The 18909-nt window shown below is 37.7% G+C and overlaps 1 protein-coding gene across 3 annotated transcripts in view; it reads right to left on the bottom strand.

Annotated features, from left to right (window-relative positions):
* Positions 1–15198, bottom strand: part of phldb2a (pleckstrin homology-like domain, family B, member 2a) — a 37624-nt gene extending 22426 nt beyond the window's left edge. For all 3 annotated transcript variants that reach the window (XM_060895783.1, XM_060895784.1, XM_060895785.1), the window contains exons 1-5: positions 15012–15198; positions 11949–12037; positions 7676–8559; positions 7166–7423; positions 923–1057 (exon numbers count right to left, since the gene is read on the bottom strand). In XM_060895783.1, coding sequence (XP_060751766.1) covers positions 923–1057; positions 7166–7423; positions 7676–8559; positions 11949–11997 — 1326 coding nt within the window. In that variant the 5' untranslated portion in view covers positions 11998–12037; positions 15012–15198. The remainder of the gene's footprint in view (positions 1–922; positions 1058–7165; positions 7424–7675; positions 8560–11948; positions 12038–15011) is intronic.
* Positions 15199–18909: the final 3711 nt, after the last annotated feature.

Here is an 18909-nt window from a genome sequence, read left to right as displayed (position 1 = left end):
GGTTATATATATATATATATATATATATATATATATATATATAATATAAAATACATTTTTAAAATACACCTTTTAAAATTTGATGTTAAATCCACTATTGTTTTATATAGCAGTGTTGCTATTTTTTTTTTTTTAAATAAATGTTAAAGTTCTCCATATGCTTGCATAAGCACTTCTGGTTCTGCAGGTAAGAAATATGTAGACTTTTCTTTTGTCTGACGCTGTTGCCACGGTGAATTGTTATATCTGCGCTCCATTGATAATGGCTTTTTATAGTTGTGGTGCACGCGCTTAACTCAGAGTCACACAGAGTTGATAAAACTAACTCTTTTCAGCTGTTCTGTAACCGAAAACTCAGAGTTTCCCATCTCGGGGTTTGTCAACTCAGAGTTCAAGTTTAAACTCAGAATTGGTTGAACCTCCTTTCTGAAACGGCCCCCAGGGTTGTTTATGTGATTTCAGTTATCATTAGGTTTCAAAAAGGAGTCAAATAACTATATGATAATTAATGACTTTATGTGACCACTGTCCTTAAATCAAATATTTTGCGTCATAAGTCATATTTTACAAATAACTAAATGTTTAACAATTTCTTTCAGGGTTATGCAAACTTTTGAGCACAACTGTATCTAACAAAGTTACAGCAAGCTTTAGTTTGTATTTTCTCCCTTTAACCATTTCTATTTGTTTTTACTTGAATTTTGTTGGATGTTTTATAACTTTAAAGGTGAAAAAAAGTCATTATTTTGTTGTTTAATTTCTACATCACAAATGCCCTCAATGTTAACAGGGGTGTGTAGACTTTATTTTCACTGTATATATTTAAGCTCAAATGTCATTGTATGTGTTCATAATCATTTTTGCTCATTTGATAATCCTGGAGTTTACTGTGTTTAGATTAATTAAAGCTTCTGACACAAACCTCTCTGATAGACTCATCCACTTGTGTGTCTAAGTCCTTTATCTTCTGCTCCAACTCTTCAATGCTGTTGAGGACTTGAATCCTCTCCTCTTCTACCCGGGTTATATCCTGTTTAATCTTCATGGTGTCTGATGCCTGAACAGATAAACCAAAAACATTTAAGGATCACAATATCAGAAAATCAAATTTATCTTATAAAATGTGTTTATTTAAATACAAGACATATAAGTTGATCTATCTGTCATCTTTTTGCTGAAGAAGAGGTAAAACCTCTCCTTCCATGCAATGAAACCAGATATCACAACAGCCTGCATCTTTCATTTATGCAATATTTTTTAATTTCTTACTGCATTGACTCTCACACTGTCACTGTCAGGATCATGCTTGGAAATTCCCTGCTGGCGTTCCAGCAGCATGTTTTGGTGCTAGGTGTCTTTGTGTTTTCATGTGTCTGTTTCCTGCTCACTCTCATCTGACCCTAATTACCCTGCCTATTTATCCCGTGTGTCTCATGTGGCCTAACGGAGTCCTTGTTATTGGTTAATTTCTTTGTTTCATTTTTGTGTCTTCAGTTTTTGTATTCTTGTTTTTGCCATGTCATGTACCAAGTTTCCCTTGATTTTCCCTGTTGATGTTATGTTATTTTTATGTTATTATGTTATTTTTCCTTGTTGATGTTTTTTGTTATTTTTTGTTATTTTGGGTCTGGTACTGTATTTATCCACGCCGTGGCAACCAATATTACTGACAGAAAGCCTCCACCACTTTCAGATGCAGTAGGGAAATGGAAAACTAACATTTTAACATATACGTAAACATTTTTTCTCTGTACTTTTTTCTTTGGTTGAGGACATTTGTTTTGGTTTCCGGGTTAGTTTGTTGTATGCCGTGACCTCGCCTCACTCCTGTTCCTGTGTGGGACACCGCCTCGTTTTTCCTTTCATGGATATTTTTTCTGCTCCTGTGGGGACATGTCCCGGTTTGAGCTCTCGACAGAAGATGCTTCCCTCCCTCTCTTCAGGGCATTCCACTGCCCAACTGGGCTAAGGACATTGCTCAGCTCTTGTGCTCAACAGTGGACATCACTTGGCTCACCAACAACACCTTTCCTCACCTTGCTCCTTGCTCCCCACTTATGCCTCAGTATGCTCCTTGCTCCCCCTTATGCTCTGCCGTGGTAGTCACTCCCCCATTGGGCCTTGCTCACCCTCTGAAGCACCGTGTTTAGGGGTCATGTGTCTTTGTGTTATCATTTGTCTGTTTCCCGCTCGTTCTCACCTGACCATAATTACCCTACCTATTTATTCCCTCCATGTTGCACGTGGATTCTAGCTTTTCCTGTGTTGTGTACCAGGTTTCCTGTGATTTTTCCATGTTGAGGTTTTAAGTTATTTTGTTAATAAATTGTGTTTGTTTTGTTATCCCGCACTGACTCGTTTTTATCCATGCCATGGCAACCGCCATCACTGGCAGACGGATCTAACAATTTTCGAACTCTGTTCAGTTTATGTTGTGCCCTGACATTACCAAGCCTTTTTTATGTGTTTGCTTATCTGGTTTGACCCTGTTTTCCCACTGTTTTTGTCTATTTGCCTCACATAGTATATCCTGTTTGCCAATCACCTGACCTGTGAGTTGCCAAGAATTTAAGATTGCTTGCCCTGCATTTGCATCCATCTCAGCATTTTTAATCTGACACTCACTCACACAGGCAGAAAACTTTTAAATCATGCATCCATTAAATTTCTGGGCACATTTAAGCTCAAGTTTCAAGTTTTATAACAGCAGTTTTCTTTTCAGAGTCTAACAGTGTGTGGTCACATGGCTTCCTGTAAATTAGAATCGTGAGATTAGTTTAACAGAAGATTATAATAGAGTCTGTATTTTACTCATTCTGTCTCTGACATTGATATTAGAATGTATTCATTAGTTCATTATAAATCTTTGTCACCTCAATAGTACATGCATGGTAGCACAATAGACCTTCAATAAATGTGTATACAGATAAGGAATAATTATTGATAACTGTGTAATAATGTATTATCTTCAGTTAAATTGATAAACTGAGCCCTCAATAAACTTTACAATAAACCGAGCCCCCTTCTTACATTCATTCACTTGCAAATTTCTGACAGACACAAACTGCCTCTTTGTGTATTTTTCTTTACTATTAAACCTTTAAACTTTCAACTCTAAACAAGCAATGAAAAAAATATTAAATTTTATTTTAAATCTCAAAATGTATAAATTATAAGATAAATAAGATAAAAAAAAACCGTACTGTACAGTTGGGATGTCTGTTCATGGTAAAATATGAGCTTTTTCAACAGTAATTAAACCTTTAAATTTGTTTGTAGGTATTGGAAACATTTCGTAATTGATAGACTTCACACTTAGTAGAAAGATGTATACTTCAATATACTTTATACTTCAATATATTGGTATGTATTGCTATAATATAAAATAAAGTAATTTCCTGATCTTATGTCCAAAAGTTCCCTTTGAGGACAAGGGTCTGTGCAGGCTAAATGAGTTCTTCCACACATAGCTTTTTTAGGGGAAATCTCAATGTCAAAGAATACTAAGGCATTCTAGACAATTGTGTGAAAGGCCCACACACAAAGGCCCATACAACAAAACATTACTGAACCTTTTATTGGAAAAATTTCATAATTACCAGGCTAAACACCTAGAAGAAAGATTATTTAATAAAGTATAGGTATATTGTTCATTCTCAGTATGACTATAGATTCTCTACACCGCTTAACCTACTGGGTCATGTGGAACCTGGAGTCTATCCTAGGAGACTCGGGGGCACAAGGCAAGGTGCAATATGGATAGGATGACCATGTTTCTCAGGGTACAATCACCCACACTCACAAACCCATTCACACACTATGGACAGTTTGGAGATGCCAATCAGTTTACATTGTATGACTTTGTACTGGGGAGGAAACAGGAGAACCCAGAGGAATCCCAAGAGGCATAGGAAGAGCACGTAAACTCCACACAAACATGGCAGAGGTCGGGGTTCGTGAATGGACTATTATCCAACTTCATCCATAGATGTTGTTTACAAAAGGTGGCCAGACATCTGGATTCTGATTTAGGACCTACATAAACTGTGTTTTACATCCTGTTTTCCTTTAGCTACAAGCAATGTTTGCACTAATATATCTCCTTTTCAGTACAATATAAAACTATATATATATATATATATATATATATCCTTTTCAGTACAATATAAAACAATATATATATATATATATATATATATATATATATATATATATATATATATATATATATAAAATGTTTTTTTATCATCACCAGATGTCAGTAACAACAGTATTAATCCAAATAATCAGAGAAAACAAAAATAAGTTCAGAACTTAAGTTATGTGTAACCATATGTAATGACACAGGAAAAATTATCGAACAAGGTTACTAAAATTTATTTAATACTTTGTTGGTAATGGCACCTTCAAAATGCATTCTATATGGAGAAACTAGTTGCATCTGGTATCTTGGTCTGGTGTAATTTTGGCCCATTCTTCAAACAGTATTCAAATCTTGAAGGTTCCATGGGCCACTTAAAGTAACTCTGATCTTTGGTTATTTCCATACAGTAGATGTTCTACTGGATTCAAGTCAGGTGATTGGCTGGGCCATTCGAGCAGCTTTATTTTCTTTCTCTAAAACTCACTTGAAATTTTCCATGGCTGTGTATTTGGGATTATTGTCTTGCTGAAATGTCCACCCTCATTTCATCTACATTGTCCTGGCAGATGGCAGCAGATTATTATGAAGAATGTCTTGGTACATTTTTTCATTCATCCTTCCTTCAATTGTATGAAGTTTGCCAATGCCATATGTCGAAAAACAGCCCCACACCATGATGTTCCCACCTCAAAACTTTCAAGGTTCAAGGTTTTTATTGTCAATTCCACCATTTGTGCAGACATACAGAGGAATTTAAATTCCATTTCTTTTCCCTTTTTTTTTTAAGTATTTACATTGTCAATGCATTATAGAATGTTTGTACAGAATATCAGCAGTTATAGAATATAGAAACAGATTTTTATTGAGATAACAGCAGTGTATTTTTAATAAATAGATATATTTAAACCAAGTGAATATATCTAATACATCTGAATGAATATACATTGAGTAAATGTAAACATCCAAATATATGTAAACATTCTGTGTATAAATTCATTTGTAAGGTGCAAGACAGATAGCACCTGTATGACTGAATTGCAAAAAGACTGTAATGTGTAAATGTGCAACAGTGTCAGATTTAAACAATTTGTACATGCAACCTTTTTTTTTGTTTGTTTGTTTGTAAACAGGTCCATGTGTGCAGAGTTCTGCAGAGTGTATAAAGTGTCTTATGTTCAATGAAGAAGTGTGGGGTGAGCTGTAGATTTTTAAAGTTCAGGATTATTTGGGAGAGGAAGAAAGCTAATGGACCAAGTTAAACATCCTGACAGCTTGATGGATAAAGTTGTTTGAAATTCTTGTGGAGTGAGTCTGGAGACTCTGGTACCTTTTCCCTGAAGGCAGCAGGTTAAAGTAGAGGTTTGATGGGTGTAAGCAGGGATGCTGATGGCTCTGCAAGTGAGGTGTGTGTGGAAGATGGCCATAAGGGAGGGCAGAAAGACACTGATGATCTTGCATTCACTATGCATTGCAGAGTCTTTTGACAGGAGGCAGTGTAGCTAGTGAGGATGCTCTCAATGTCCCATTAGAAGGAGCTGTGATGGGAGGTGGGACTCGTGCTTTCCTCAGTTTGCGGAGGAAGTAGAGGCGTGACTGAGCTGTCTTGGCCAGTGATGTGGTGTTTGACATCCAGGAGAGGTCCTCAGTGATATGCACCCCTAGGAACTTGGTGCCGCTCACCCTGTCCACTGCGGCAGCATTGATGGTTAGTGGGGGTGCTGTGATCCTCTATTCTGAAGTCGATGACAATTTCTTTGGTCTTACTCACGTTGAGGAAGTGATTGCTGTCATTACACCACTGGACCAGTCGGCTCACCTCGTTACTGTAGTTGGGCTCGTTGTTGTTGGTGATGAGGCCCCCTACAGCCATGTCGTCTGCAAATTTGATGATGTGATTGGTATTATAGCTGGGTACACAATCATAGGTAAACAGGGTGAAGAGAAGCGGGCTGAGCACGCACCCTTTTGGCGCCCCTGTGATTAGCGTAATGATGTTAAATTGTTTTTCCACTGACCCGCACATTTCGTGATAAGAAGTCCATCACCCAGTCCATCACCTCTGATAAGAAGTCCATCACCCAGTTACAGAAAAGGTAGTTAAGTCCCAGGTGTCATTTTATAGGCCATCAGTTGGTACTAATTTCCACTAACAAAGATCAGGATTGCTTTCTATTTACTGATAGATTTCAGCTGGTGTCTTGGTTTCCATAACGTTTTGCACCTCTCTTTGTGAGTTCATTACATTTTCCATGTGTCATTTTAATACACATAACTTAATTTCTGAACTTATTTGTTTTGTTTTCTTTGTATATCTGGATTACTTGGATTGTTACCGACACCTTTAGAAACATATGAACTGGGAAAAATGATGACGTGTTCAGTACATTTTTACCTGCTGTATATGTATATATTAAGCAGTATCCCTCTGGTTATTTTTTTACTCTTTTCAGACATCATAACCTTACAGCCACAAATTACTTGATGACTGACCAGCAATTCTCTTCCTTTTGTGTGCCTGACTGAAATTTGGAACTGCTGCTGTCACCTGAAAACTGAAAAGCTCCACCTCCCGTGCCAGTAGAAGTCAGTGGATTCAGGCAGTAGACCAGTGAGAAGCCTGCTCTCTCATATCTTAATTTTTACAGATGTTTCCCATTCAAAGTAAGGCCTACCATACAGTAGGAATGTCACTTCAAGGATTACTAATGTTAAACATACACTAGTGACCTTTTTGTTTACTACAATTCCATAATATTTGTTGACTGTAAAACACAAAAATACTTGCCTTAAATTACATGATGTAATTTTACATGATGTAAAACTAATGGACAGCAAAACATAATCAACAACAGCCATCAATCCTAAAAGAAAATCATCATTATTTCTATCACTATTTTTTTCTAGATGTTAAGAAAAGGTGCTAAAAAACTAAGCATAAAATAAAATAACCTTATCTAATCCATTTACTGTTTGTGTTAATACAGACCTAAAATAATATTTGAGTTATTTGATTGAACTCACAGACGTTTGCAGGATGTTAGTTGTCTGTAGCTGTCTCTCTTGTCTACTCTTCTCTACCAAGTCATCCTGTAGAGCAGCTACAGCAAGCAAGTCAGAAAATTCACTTTCATCATCCAAAATCTGCAGCTTCTCCAGCTCATTATTGATCCTCTGCAGGTCGGATATGGCACAAACACCAGCACTGCGTTCTGGGCAACTTGATGCTGAGTTTCCCAATTCAGAGCATAGGCTCAGTATCGTTTCCAGACGCTGACGCTCCTGCAGGAATAAAGGTCCAAAGTTGATAGACATTAATTTATAAAAGGGTAAATAAGAATCTGAGTACTCATTTATGCATAACATACACAATTAAATAACAAATCAACCATGTGAGAATAAATATACGTGTGATACATGTGAGAATAAATATAATACAGAGTATTAAAGTACCAGGTCTCAGACAAAATTTAGATAGGTATTTTAATATATATGATGTATCATGATATATTTATATACTGCACTCCTTCTCACCAGTCTCTCCACTTCCTGTTCTCGTAACCGCTCGTCTTTCTGTCTCTGATGGTAATCTTGAAGCTCATTCTTGCTGCTTAGTGAACTGATGCTGCCTCTCCACTGGCCTATCCCTGGACCTACTCTTCCTTTCCCAAACAAGAGCATCTTCTTAAAGCTGAGATCATTGCTCAAGGACGTTACAGTCATGTCTGGAGGGCACTCAAGAGATGGGAGGCTGCATCTTGCCCTGGATGAGTGCCGAGGGGGCAGAGAGAAGGAAGGGGCATCACTTCGATATAGCCTGGGAAGGGAACGACTTTGTACTCCTAAGCCATCCAGAGAGCCAGTGGAATATTTCCTTTGGCGAGGAGGAGGATAATTAACTGGATCTCCATCTTGTGCTAAATGTTTTCTGCCTAGCCTAGGACTGGAGGGCATGCTTGCAGCTCCACTAGGGCCACGATGGTATATATTAAAAGCATCTGACATGTAAGAGCTACCATTCCACATGGAGCTGGATGTGTTGGGTCGACGGATGTCACACAATTGAAAGAGTGGAAGGTTCTCATGAGACTGGTGGCGATTGCGAGTATGGGTGTGGACTGGGCTTGATGTGCAGTCTGAATGACGAGGGGAAGGAGCCATATTGAGAATGTAGGAGGAAGGCATATGAACTGAGTGGGACGGCTGCTCTTGAAGGAGTGATATGGTGGAATGAGGACTAGGTGGAGAGGACAGGCTGAGGTAGGGGTGGCGCTCTGCATTAGCACGTATGCTGGCTTCAACAGCTGCCTTCCTTCGCTGCAAACTGTCCATCAGCTCTTGGAGCTCTGCTTTTGAACGGGTACCTCGGACACTAGAGCTGCCCACAAAGCCACCATTGTTGCATATTTTTCCAAAATCTGAAAACAGTGTAAATTCAAAAAACGTCTATCCTGTTAGCAATAATATACAAAGAGACTACCTTCAAGTCTATTACATGCATTTTGGCAAAATTACTTTAAAAAATACAGTTAGGTCCAACAAATACCAGACTTATGAAACAGAGCATCATCATCTACCTGTGCGATGTCACATCCTGTGCGTGAATTGTTTAAATTATATTGTTTTTTATTTTCACTTTTTGGTTAATATTTTATGTAGTTGCTTTCGTTTTTTTAATTCTTTACTTTTCTATCACCGTTAATTTTATTCCTCTTCTTCAGGAGACACTTGTTTGTTTCCAGTTTTCAAACAGCTAGTGGAAAAAACACTCTTCGGATCTTTTCATTAAGTATGGCAAACTTTCACCTTGTCTAGTGTGTGAGCTGCAGCATGTTTAGTAATTCTTCCTTCATCATTAGTGTTAATTTTACTTGTGATAAGTGTATTTTCGTTAACTCTCTGACAGAGAAGATTTTAGCTTTAGAGGTATGCATCCAGACACTAGAGAGGGATAGCGATAGTAGTGTAGTTTCTGTAGGGGAAAATCTGGATGCCTTAGATGGAGTTAGAAACCCTCCAACTCCAGCATTAGAGCACTCACAGTGGGCCGAATGGGTGACAGCTCTGCGGCAAAGTCGCAAAGCCAAAGCTAATGCCAAGGCTTGCCCACTGATCTCTGGTTATAGGAGACTCATTTTCTACCGCTTATCCAAACTACTCGGGTCACGGGGTGCCTGTGCCTATCTCAGGCGTCATCGGGCATCAAGGCAGGATACACCCTGGACGGAGTGCCAACCCATTGCAGGGTACACATACACACTCTCATTCACTCACTACGGACAATTTTCCAGAGATGCCAATCAACCTACCATGCATGTCTTTGGACCGGAGGAGGAAACCGGAGTACCCGGAGGAAACCCCCGAGGCACGGGAAGAACATGCAAACTCCACACACACAAGGTGGAGGCGGGAATCGAACCCCCAACCCTGGAGGTGTGAGGCGAAAGTGCTAACCACTAAGCCACCGTGCCCCCCTCCCAGCAGCACTGGTTAGGTGTATTCTGGGAGCCAGGGCGCCGGACATAGCAGGTAATCTTAGGGTCTTAGGCAAGCATAGGTACTCAAAGGTAGTTTCCCACATACTGTAGGAGCTAACAATATATGCATTCGTCAGTCAGAGATTACTAAGTGTAATATTGTAGAGGTGTGTAAATTAGCGAAGGCAATGTCCGATGCTGTAGTATGCTCTGGCCCCATCCCATTGTGGCGTGGCAATGTAGCTTACAGCAGGTTATGGTCGCTAAACTGCTGAATGTCCAGGTGGTGCTTCGAAAACTATGTGGGCTTCATAGTTAATTGAAGCACTTTTGAGGGCAAGGCTGGCCTGTTAGGACATGATGGTGTCTATCCCACTCTGGAAGGTGCTGCTCTCATTTCTTGCAGCATAGGGTTCACAATATAGAGACTGTGTCTGTTTCCCAAGCTAAACAAAAAAATGTAAATACTCAGAAAATTTGTTTCAGTAACCTTATTAGCATAAAATTAGATCATAGTGAATGCACAGCCAGCACCTTTGATCTGAAGCTAGGATTGTTAAATATAAGATCTCTTGCATCTAAAGCTCTTACGGCTAATGAAATAATTACCGATCAGAAAATTAGTGTTCTGTGTTTAAAAGAAACATGGGTCAAACCAAATGAGTTTGTCGTATTAAACAAAGCTTCTCCAACCGGTGTCGCAGTTATTCATTATAATAAGCTCGATGTCAGGCAAGAATCTAGACACATGTTTAACTTACTGACCTTGACCCAAGCTGTCCAACTATAGGCCAATATCAAACCTCAGCAGTTATGCTCATACCTACATAGGAATAATATTCATGAAATGTATTAGTCAGGATTTAGGCCTCATCATATATTTACATACATTATATTTACAGCATTTAGCAGACGCCCTTATCCAGAGCGACTTACATTTTATCTCATTTTCATACAACTGTGCAATTGAGGGTTAAGGGCCTTGCTCAGCTTGGTGGAATTGAACTCACAACCTTCCGAATGGTAGCCCAACACCTTAACCACTAGGCTACCACATCCCCACATCATCATAGCCAGCACTGGTTAAAGTTGTAAATGACCTGTTACTTGCTTTTGATCAGGGTTGTTTAATATCAGTTCGTAGATCTAAATGGTGACCACTCTAAACAAAAACTAAGGTAATGTTTATTGTTCCGCAAGGTTCTGTTATAGGGCCATTGCTTTTATATACGATCTCTATATACGCTACCCCTTGGTGCAATTATTCATAAACATGGTATTGGCTTCCACTGTTATACTGATGACGCACGTATGTTTCAGCTAAATCAGATGTGAGTCACCAGCTTAATAAGATTGAAGATTGTGGAAAGGGCATTAGACAGTGGATGCTTACTAACTTTCTACAGAGTTACTCTGGATGGTCTTTCTATTACATCATGTGCAGCAGTAAAAGACCTTGGTGTGATTATTGATACCGGTCTCTCATTTGAAGTTCACATAAATAATATCACAAGAGTAGCCTTCTTTCATCTCAGAAATGGCTAAAATAAGAAATATGATGTCGTTACATGATGCAGAAAAACTAGCTCATGCATTTGTTACCTCTAGGTAACAAAAAAAAGCATTACCTTATTGTAATGCTTTACTGTATGGATGTTCCAGTAGGAGAATAAACAAGCTCCAGTTAGTTCAGAACGTAGCAGCTAGAGTACTAACTAGAACCAGAAGATATAAACATATCACACCTATCTTATCCTCATTGCATTGACTCCCAGTCAAGTTTCACATTGATTATAAAATACTATTACTAACCTATAAAGCACTTATTGGTCTCGCTCCACAGTACCTGAGAGATCTTTTGTTTTTTTATGATCAGTCATGCCTACTTCTATCAAAAGGTCCAGGCTATTCGGTAGTACCTCAAGTAAAAAAAGGCCACAGCAGAGTGAAGAGCTTTCTCTCACAGAGCCCCAAAGTTATGGAACAGACTTCCAATTAGTTTTCGAGACTCAGACACAGTCTCAGTGTTTAAGTCCAGGCTAAAAACACATTTGTTTAGTCTTGCTTATGAATAGCTTTTCTTAGGTAAAGGAGTAGATCTGGAAAATTCATGGGCATAAAGTGTTTGGTGAACTAGGATGTCTGCGATGCCCCTTCAAAACCGGCAGAGGGAACATTTCCTTCGTACTTCCTGGTACAAATTAATTCCGCTGTAATTGCCACAGCAATTATCCTGCTGCAACACTGCTGCTAATATTATCTATTGCTGTGTTATAAAACAAGGGCCATCTAATTAGCAAAAGACTGACAGGAACAAAAAATCTACATACCTTTTTTGCTACTGGCCAGTGAATGACCAACAATTTTCTGGGGCAGCATTTTTTTTCAAGTGGTCTCTTGAAAAGATACAGCATGCATCCTGCAAAAATTCAAGATACACATACATATACCACTTATGCATTTAACTAGTCCAGCACATTTTCAGTATAGAAACATTTTTAAGATCTTAGTGGGAAAAAAGATTAATCCACTTCTAACTGATACTTAGGCCATAGCATATAGGATACAAACTCAGATCAAAAATGAAATAATCTCTGGTCTCTGGATTCTGTAAATAGTGATTACTTCAATGATTTACCCAGTGAACTCCTACTTAGCAACCTATTTTGCTTCTATGCTCCCCTTGCAAGAAAAAAGAGAGACATACATAAAAAGAAAGTATATATACAGAGTTAAATAACAAATGAAAGCTTATATTTCAGGCTGTGTCTTGATTCCCTCATGGAGTAAGAATCCATTTAAATCTTTAGTACAGCCATTAAAAAACTTTTTTCAGAAATCCACTTTTAAACTAATCAACAAATAATTATGAAATATATTGTATCAGCATTTAAATATACAACAAACACAGGGCAGCAGAAACCTGAACTGCATCTGTACTTCTATAATACTGGTTTCTATAGTACCACAAATACATCAGCACTTCAGCCTCAGTCTGGGTATGGGTCCTGCAGTATGGGTAAATGGAATCCACAGGAAGTAATGGATCATTTTACACCATTAGCACCACAATCCTTCATTATGAGTTCACCATTCTGGACACCTAAAAGTGTTGTGAGAATTCCCTTTACAGAAGATATAATAACCGACCAACTACAGAGCCACCATTCAAAAATAAACATCCGATCATCAAAGATGCTGTCCTTTTTTTGAGCATGGTGAAGATTTTTCATTGTTTAATTAGGTTGCCTTTTCATGTTCAAATTTTTATGTGGACAAGAGTCATATAAGGTTCACATTTTACTGATGCTGGAATGCAAAATCATGCTGGTAAGAGGACTGGCTATGTTAAATTGCCTGAGAGTGTGTATGCATATATGTTCATAGTGGTCTTTGGTAACCTGGTGTACCCTCAAATGTGTATTTCTACCTCATGCTAGTGTTCTCTAAACAATATTATGCAGTTATTAAAATTGTATGAATCAGTGAATGATTAATATACAGACTCACCCCTTACTAATAATATTTTATGAGATGCTTATGTTTGATATGTGTGTGTAAAATACTACACAACAGTGTTATAATTAAATGTTTTTATTCATCCTTTCAAGTAGATAAAGGTACCAGTGCTGTCTGTTCACTCAAGCAAATTAACCCCTTATTATTGACATATTAGTAATAAACATATCAACCATAGTTACCTAGTTAAAACTAATCAAAAGGTATCATGGCAAAACCTTTATTATATTTAAAAAGAATTTAAATTAAATCATTGCCCATAGGCTCTATCCTATTGGATCCTATCACAATAAACTACTACCACAATAAATACAACAGCACTAAATGCAGGCTAAATAAATATTTTGACCTTTAGACTGACATACAATAATAATAAAATCACTCACTACAGGTAGTAAAATACATGCAGACATGTTTACACTATTTATTTTTGAATGACACTATCAGAGTTTTTAATTTATACTTTTATATTATTACTTTTTATAGTAGTAATGTACTGGTCACCAGAAAGGAATTAATTTAATACAAATTCTGAAATAATAGGCAAAAATAGGCAAAAATTATAAACCTATAACAATAATCTAAATGTGCACACCCCAAGCAGCTTAGCATTTGATGTAGTTTCATAGCACTTTTAACAATGGAAAGAGTAAAATTCTTTCAATGTGGCAGATCTTAACTTAGTAATGACCAATCTTTCTTGCAAAAACATTCTGTAATGGCTTCTCCTGTGCACAGCCTGCTTTAGGCCACATCACAGATTTTTGTAAACCTAAAGGCACCTGAACATTTTTTTATTTTTACTAAAATCAACTGTTTTATTGTTGTCATTGTCGTCTTTTAGCTGCTCCCTGTTCAGGTCAACACAGTGGATCATCCAATCTGCATATTTTGATTTTTGGTACAGGTATTATGCTGGAGGCATTTCCTGACGCAACCCTCCCATCTTATCTAGGATTAGGACCACTAGTGATCAATGGCTGGGTTGATTCTCTGTCTAGGAAACCCAGGCTGCAGCAGTGAGTGCACAAGCTTCTGCCACCGGACCACCAAGGACCTTAACCCTAAAATCTAGTCTTTGTAGCTATTCATGATTACCTGTACATGTAAAATCCCAGATTCTAGCTAAAGAAAAGTATTGTTCTACCACCACCATGCTGCACCGTGGGTATACCGTACTTTTTTTTTTTTTAACAAAACAGACTTTTTGGAATTACGGAATTATTATATGTGTTTTAACATTTAAATTTCTATATGTTGTGAATTAAAAATATCAGAAAAACTTCTGACATGATTTATCTTCGTTGTAATTTTTTTTATATCACAAACCCTACGGCTTCCATAGGTGTGGGGGCTATGTCAGTACCAACTTAAACATTATCTGAAATAACGATTAGTACCGACTGGCGATTTGGGGTGAGGTACCGACATATCACGAATATACTGTTCAATATTGTGAAAGAAACATATATTAAGATACGCAGGCCATCTTTTTTTAATCCAATCAATATACAAACCAGTCATAGCTTTAGTTAAGAAACATCACATTTCAGTTTCCGCATATACATCGACCTTTAAAAGTCAGTATTGCAAGCACAAATTCGTTATATTAGTTAGTTGTAGTTTAGGATAGAAAATCGGCACAAACAAGTTATGAAACCGCCCTAGATAATGCTAGCACAATAGCTATACTAATCGAGTTCAAATGTCATTGAAAAAGTAAACTACAACACATCTCGGATATCAGAATATCTCTGTTAATACCAGAATAAGATTAAACTCTCTTCCAAATGACGAAACCACGTCTAGTTTACTCCCTTCAACGATGCACGATAACTTTTAGAGAAATTCGAAAAAGAAAAACAGACGCTCACCTTTGCTTTCTCGTCCATTTAGTGTATCTACTAAGGATGATGAGCGCTCATTTGTTCATAACAAAGACGGGGACTTGGACAGTCTCCCTGACTATCCCGACTATCCTCCCGCCCAACGCTACGTCTGGGTGGTCGCCGAAGCGCAAAAGTTGAACCAGACGAGACGGTTTGGTCTCAGATAAACGTCAGACTCAAAGTAAGCGGCAGTAGGTTTGACTTTTTGTTAGTTTTGTTGCTGTGTTCTGTACAATACAGTGCATAAAAAAGATTCAAATAATCTGTTTCCCAAATCACCTCCTTACTATAAGCACGAATTATTACGTCACTTTGAAAACTACATACTGATATGGCTGCAAAAAGAAAGAAAATCATGTCATGTTTACTGGCGGCCTGTAATTTGTTCTTCTCCACTGGGTTATTGGGTCAGGGGTGCAACATCCAACAAATATACATTAAACTTACAAACCCCAAAAACACAGCACTTACACTAAATTTATCTTTGTGTATATTTTTAATGGCCAGACTTTTAACCCAGAAAGTAACTTATGCTTATGCATTTGCAATTCTCCAATTGGAAACTATTCTTTAACAGTATCTAATAGAAAAGAATGACAGAGAAACCCTTCCCCCATCCTGCATGCATCCTGTTCTCCTACACTCTAGGAACTCAAGTTGCATAATGGTGAAGGGGTGCTGGAGCTCTGCCCGGCCACTCTGACTACTTCCAGACCTCAGCTACATACTTGGCTAAACACACACACACACACACACACACACACACACACACACACACACACACACACACACACACACAATCACATTTCATGTGTCATAAACACACTGCGCAGTCACTCACATTAATATTTACCTATTTACTTTACTAGGGAAAGACAGAACTCATACTTATTGTTTTATGAGAAAGTCTATGGGAGAAAAAAAGGTTAAATACAAGCCACATTGTGATTGTAGGATGACATGATGTTGAGGAAATTCATTAGTTTTGTTAGTCTCCAGACATTAGAATGATTAGTTTATATAAGAGAGGAAAGGGAGGCTCGGTATAATCTCAACACTTCTCAGTTTTTATGATTTGGGGAACAAGGGGATATGAACTCTGAAAGAAATGTCAGAAAGATTGTTTCTGTGTGTCCTCTCACCCATCATGAAAGCAAGTTTGAAAACGGTATAGTGAAAGGTGGAACATACAAAGCAAATAAAGGAAGAGCGACCCGACAGTGATATTAAAATTACATAAACAGACAAAACTCTTTTACAATTATTTGACTAATAATTATGAGTATGTAGATGTAAATTGTGACTTCTGTATGCATGAAAAGGTTATGTTTGGTATTCCTCAAGGTCCTTTTTTAGGCCAACTGCTTCCTAACTGCATATGTTACCCCTTGGTGCAATTATTACATAAACATTGTAGCTAGCAGTTTGAAGAATGTGTAAAAGACACTAGGATGCTTACTAACTTCTTCTTCTTCTTCTTCTTCTTCTTCTTCTTCTTCTTCTTCTTCTTCTTCTACTTTCGGCTTTTCCCATTAGGGGTCTCCACAGTGAACCATCTGTTTCTACCTAACTCTGTCCTCGGCATCCTCTACTCTCACACGAATTACCTTCATGTCCTCATTTAACACATCCATATATCTCCCCTTTTGCCTTCCTCTTGACCTCTTACCTGGCAGCTTTATCTCCAACTTCCTTCTAACAGTATAACTACTCTCCCTCCTCTGTGCATGTCAAAACCATCTCAATCTAGCCTCTCTGACCTTGGCTCCAAAACAGCCAACCTGCGCTGTCCCTCTGACTGCTGCCATACAGTAGAGCATATGCTTGCTGACACTATTCTGTCACACAACACTCCTGACACTTTTCTCCACCCACTCCAACCCACCTGTACTCATCTCTTCACCTCTTTCCCACACTCCCTGTCTATATAAGATTATAAAATTGGGGGTTATATGATCATATTTTCTTGTCCTGGTAAGAACTCTGGCAGCTGCATTTTGGACTAACTGTAGCCTACTTATTTAAGATGCAGGACAACCACCTAGTAATGCATTACAATGGTCCAGTCTGAAGGTCATGAATGCATGAGCTAGCTTCTCAGCATCAGATAAAGTTAAAATGTTTCTTCGCTTGGCAATATTTCTAAGGTGGAAGAAGGCTGTTTCTCTAATATGGGCGATGTGAGTTTCAAAAAACAAGTTGCTGTGTAATAAAACACCCAGGTCTTTCACTGTTGAGCTAGTAGTAACAGTACATACCTCTAAATTGACGTTGAATTGTGAGAGCTTCTGTGTACTGGCTTTTGTACCAATAAGTAGTATTTCTATCTTATCAGTATTTAAGAACAGAAAATTACTGGATATCCAATCTTTTATCTCTTAAACGCACTCAGTTATTTTAGACAGTTTAGATATTTCATCTGGTTTTGATGAGATATATAACTGGGTATCGTCAGCAAAAACAGTGTAAACTAATCCCATGTCTTCTAATGATGTTTCCTAAGGGAAGCATGTACAGTATATTGAGAAAAGCAGAGGTACTGGCAATAAACTGGAGATTTCACCATTTAAATCTACAAAATGGTATAGCTCAGACAGGTAGGATATAAACCAACTTAAATCCAACTTAAATTTTATAAGCGATCTAGGAGAATGTTGTGATCTATAGTGTTGAATGCAGCACTAAGATCAAGAAGAACTTATAGTAACATGCAGTCTCAGTCCAAAGCTAAGAACAAGTCATTTCTAACTTTAACAAGTGTAGTTTCTGTGCTATGATGTGGCCTGAAACCTGACTGAAACTCTTCAAAGATATTGTTCTCCTGTAAGAAGGAGCACAGTTGAACAGACACAACCTTTTCTAGTATTTTAGACATAAACAAAAGGTTTGAAATGAGTCTGTAATTTGATAGTTTATTAGGATCTAAATTAGGTTTCTTAATGAGCGGCCTAATAACTGCCATCTTGAAGGATTTAGGAACGTGACCTCAATGAGGAGTTAATAATATTAAGAAGAGGCTCACCAGCTGTACTGTATGTAACACTTATTTCATTAATTTAGTTGGAATGGGATCTAACACATATGTTGCTGATTTAGCTGTGGTAATAAGTTTATCTAGCTTTTCCTGTCCTATACTTGTAAAGCACTGTAGTTGTGAGTGTAGAGCTTTAGGTGAGACTGGGTCATTAGATGCTGTCAGGGCTTGAACATCAATTATTTTGTTCCTGATACTTCATATTTTATAAGTGAAGGATCTCATAAAGTCCTCACTACTGAACTGTGATGGAATAGTGTTTTCAGATATCAGATTTTTTTAAAAACTTGCCAGGGCTAGGGTTAGGGTTAATCCTAAACAGAAACCTGGGAAATCTTTTGGTTATTTTCTATGTTTGCATTTATGACAGATGCCCTTCCTGACGCAATCCTCTCTATTTATCCGGGCTTGGGACTACAGTAGCACAGAAGTCCCAAGTTCTTGGTAGCTCAATCCTTTCTGGTTATTCTCTGACTACTTTTCTACATTCTCCACCCGTATCTGCATGGTTTTTGCTGCTGCACACATATTTGGCTGATGAATGTGCAGTCTTACGGATGTCCATAAGTGGATGGTATGCTTACATTAATCAGTATGTTTATTCAATCTGCATTTTAGCAGATTGAATAAATATGTAGTATTTATCAGTAATTTAGAACAATACTCGTTATGAAATATTTTAAAAAGCATCCATAATGTCTTGAAAAACGGCTCTAGGCTGCTGAAAAACTTTGGCCAGGTTTTTGGAGACCAGAAAAAATATTGGTGCTTGCCAATTTACTCAAGGTAAATAAAAAGGCATTTAAATTAGGATATATTGAAAAATATTGTCAATGTCCTACAGTTAAA

The sequence above is a fragment of the Tachysurus vachellii genome, chromosome 20 (genome assembly GCF_030014155.1).
Source record: "Tachysurus vachellii isolate PV-2020 chromosome 20, HZAU_Pvac_v1, whole genome shotgun sequence".
Lineage (NCBI taxonomy): Eukaryota > Metazoa > Chordata > Actinopteri > Siluriformes > Bagridae > Tachysurus > Tachysurus vachellii.
Note: the sequence above shows the minus strand (reverse complement) of the source record. Positions and strands in the feature narration are given on the sequence as shown.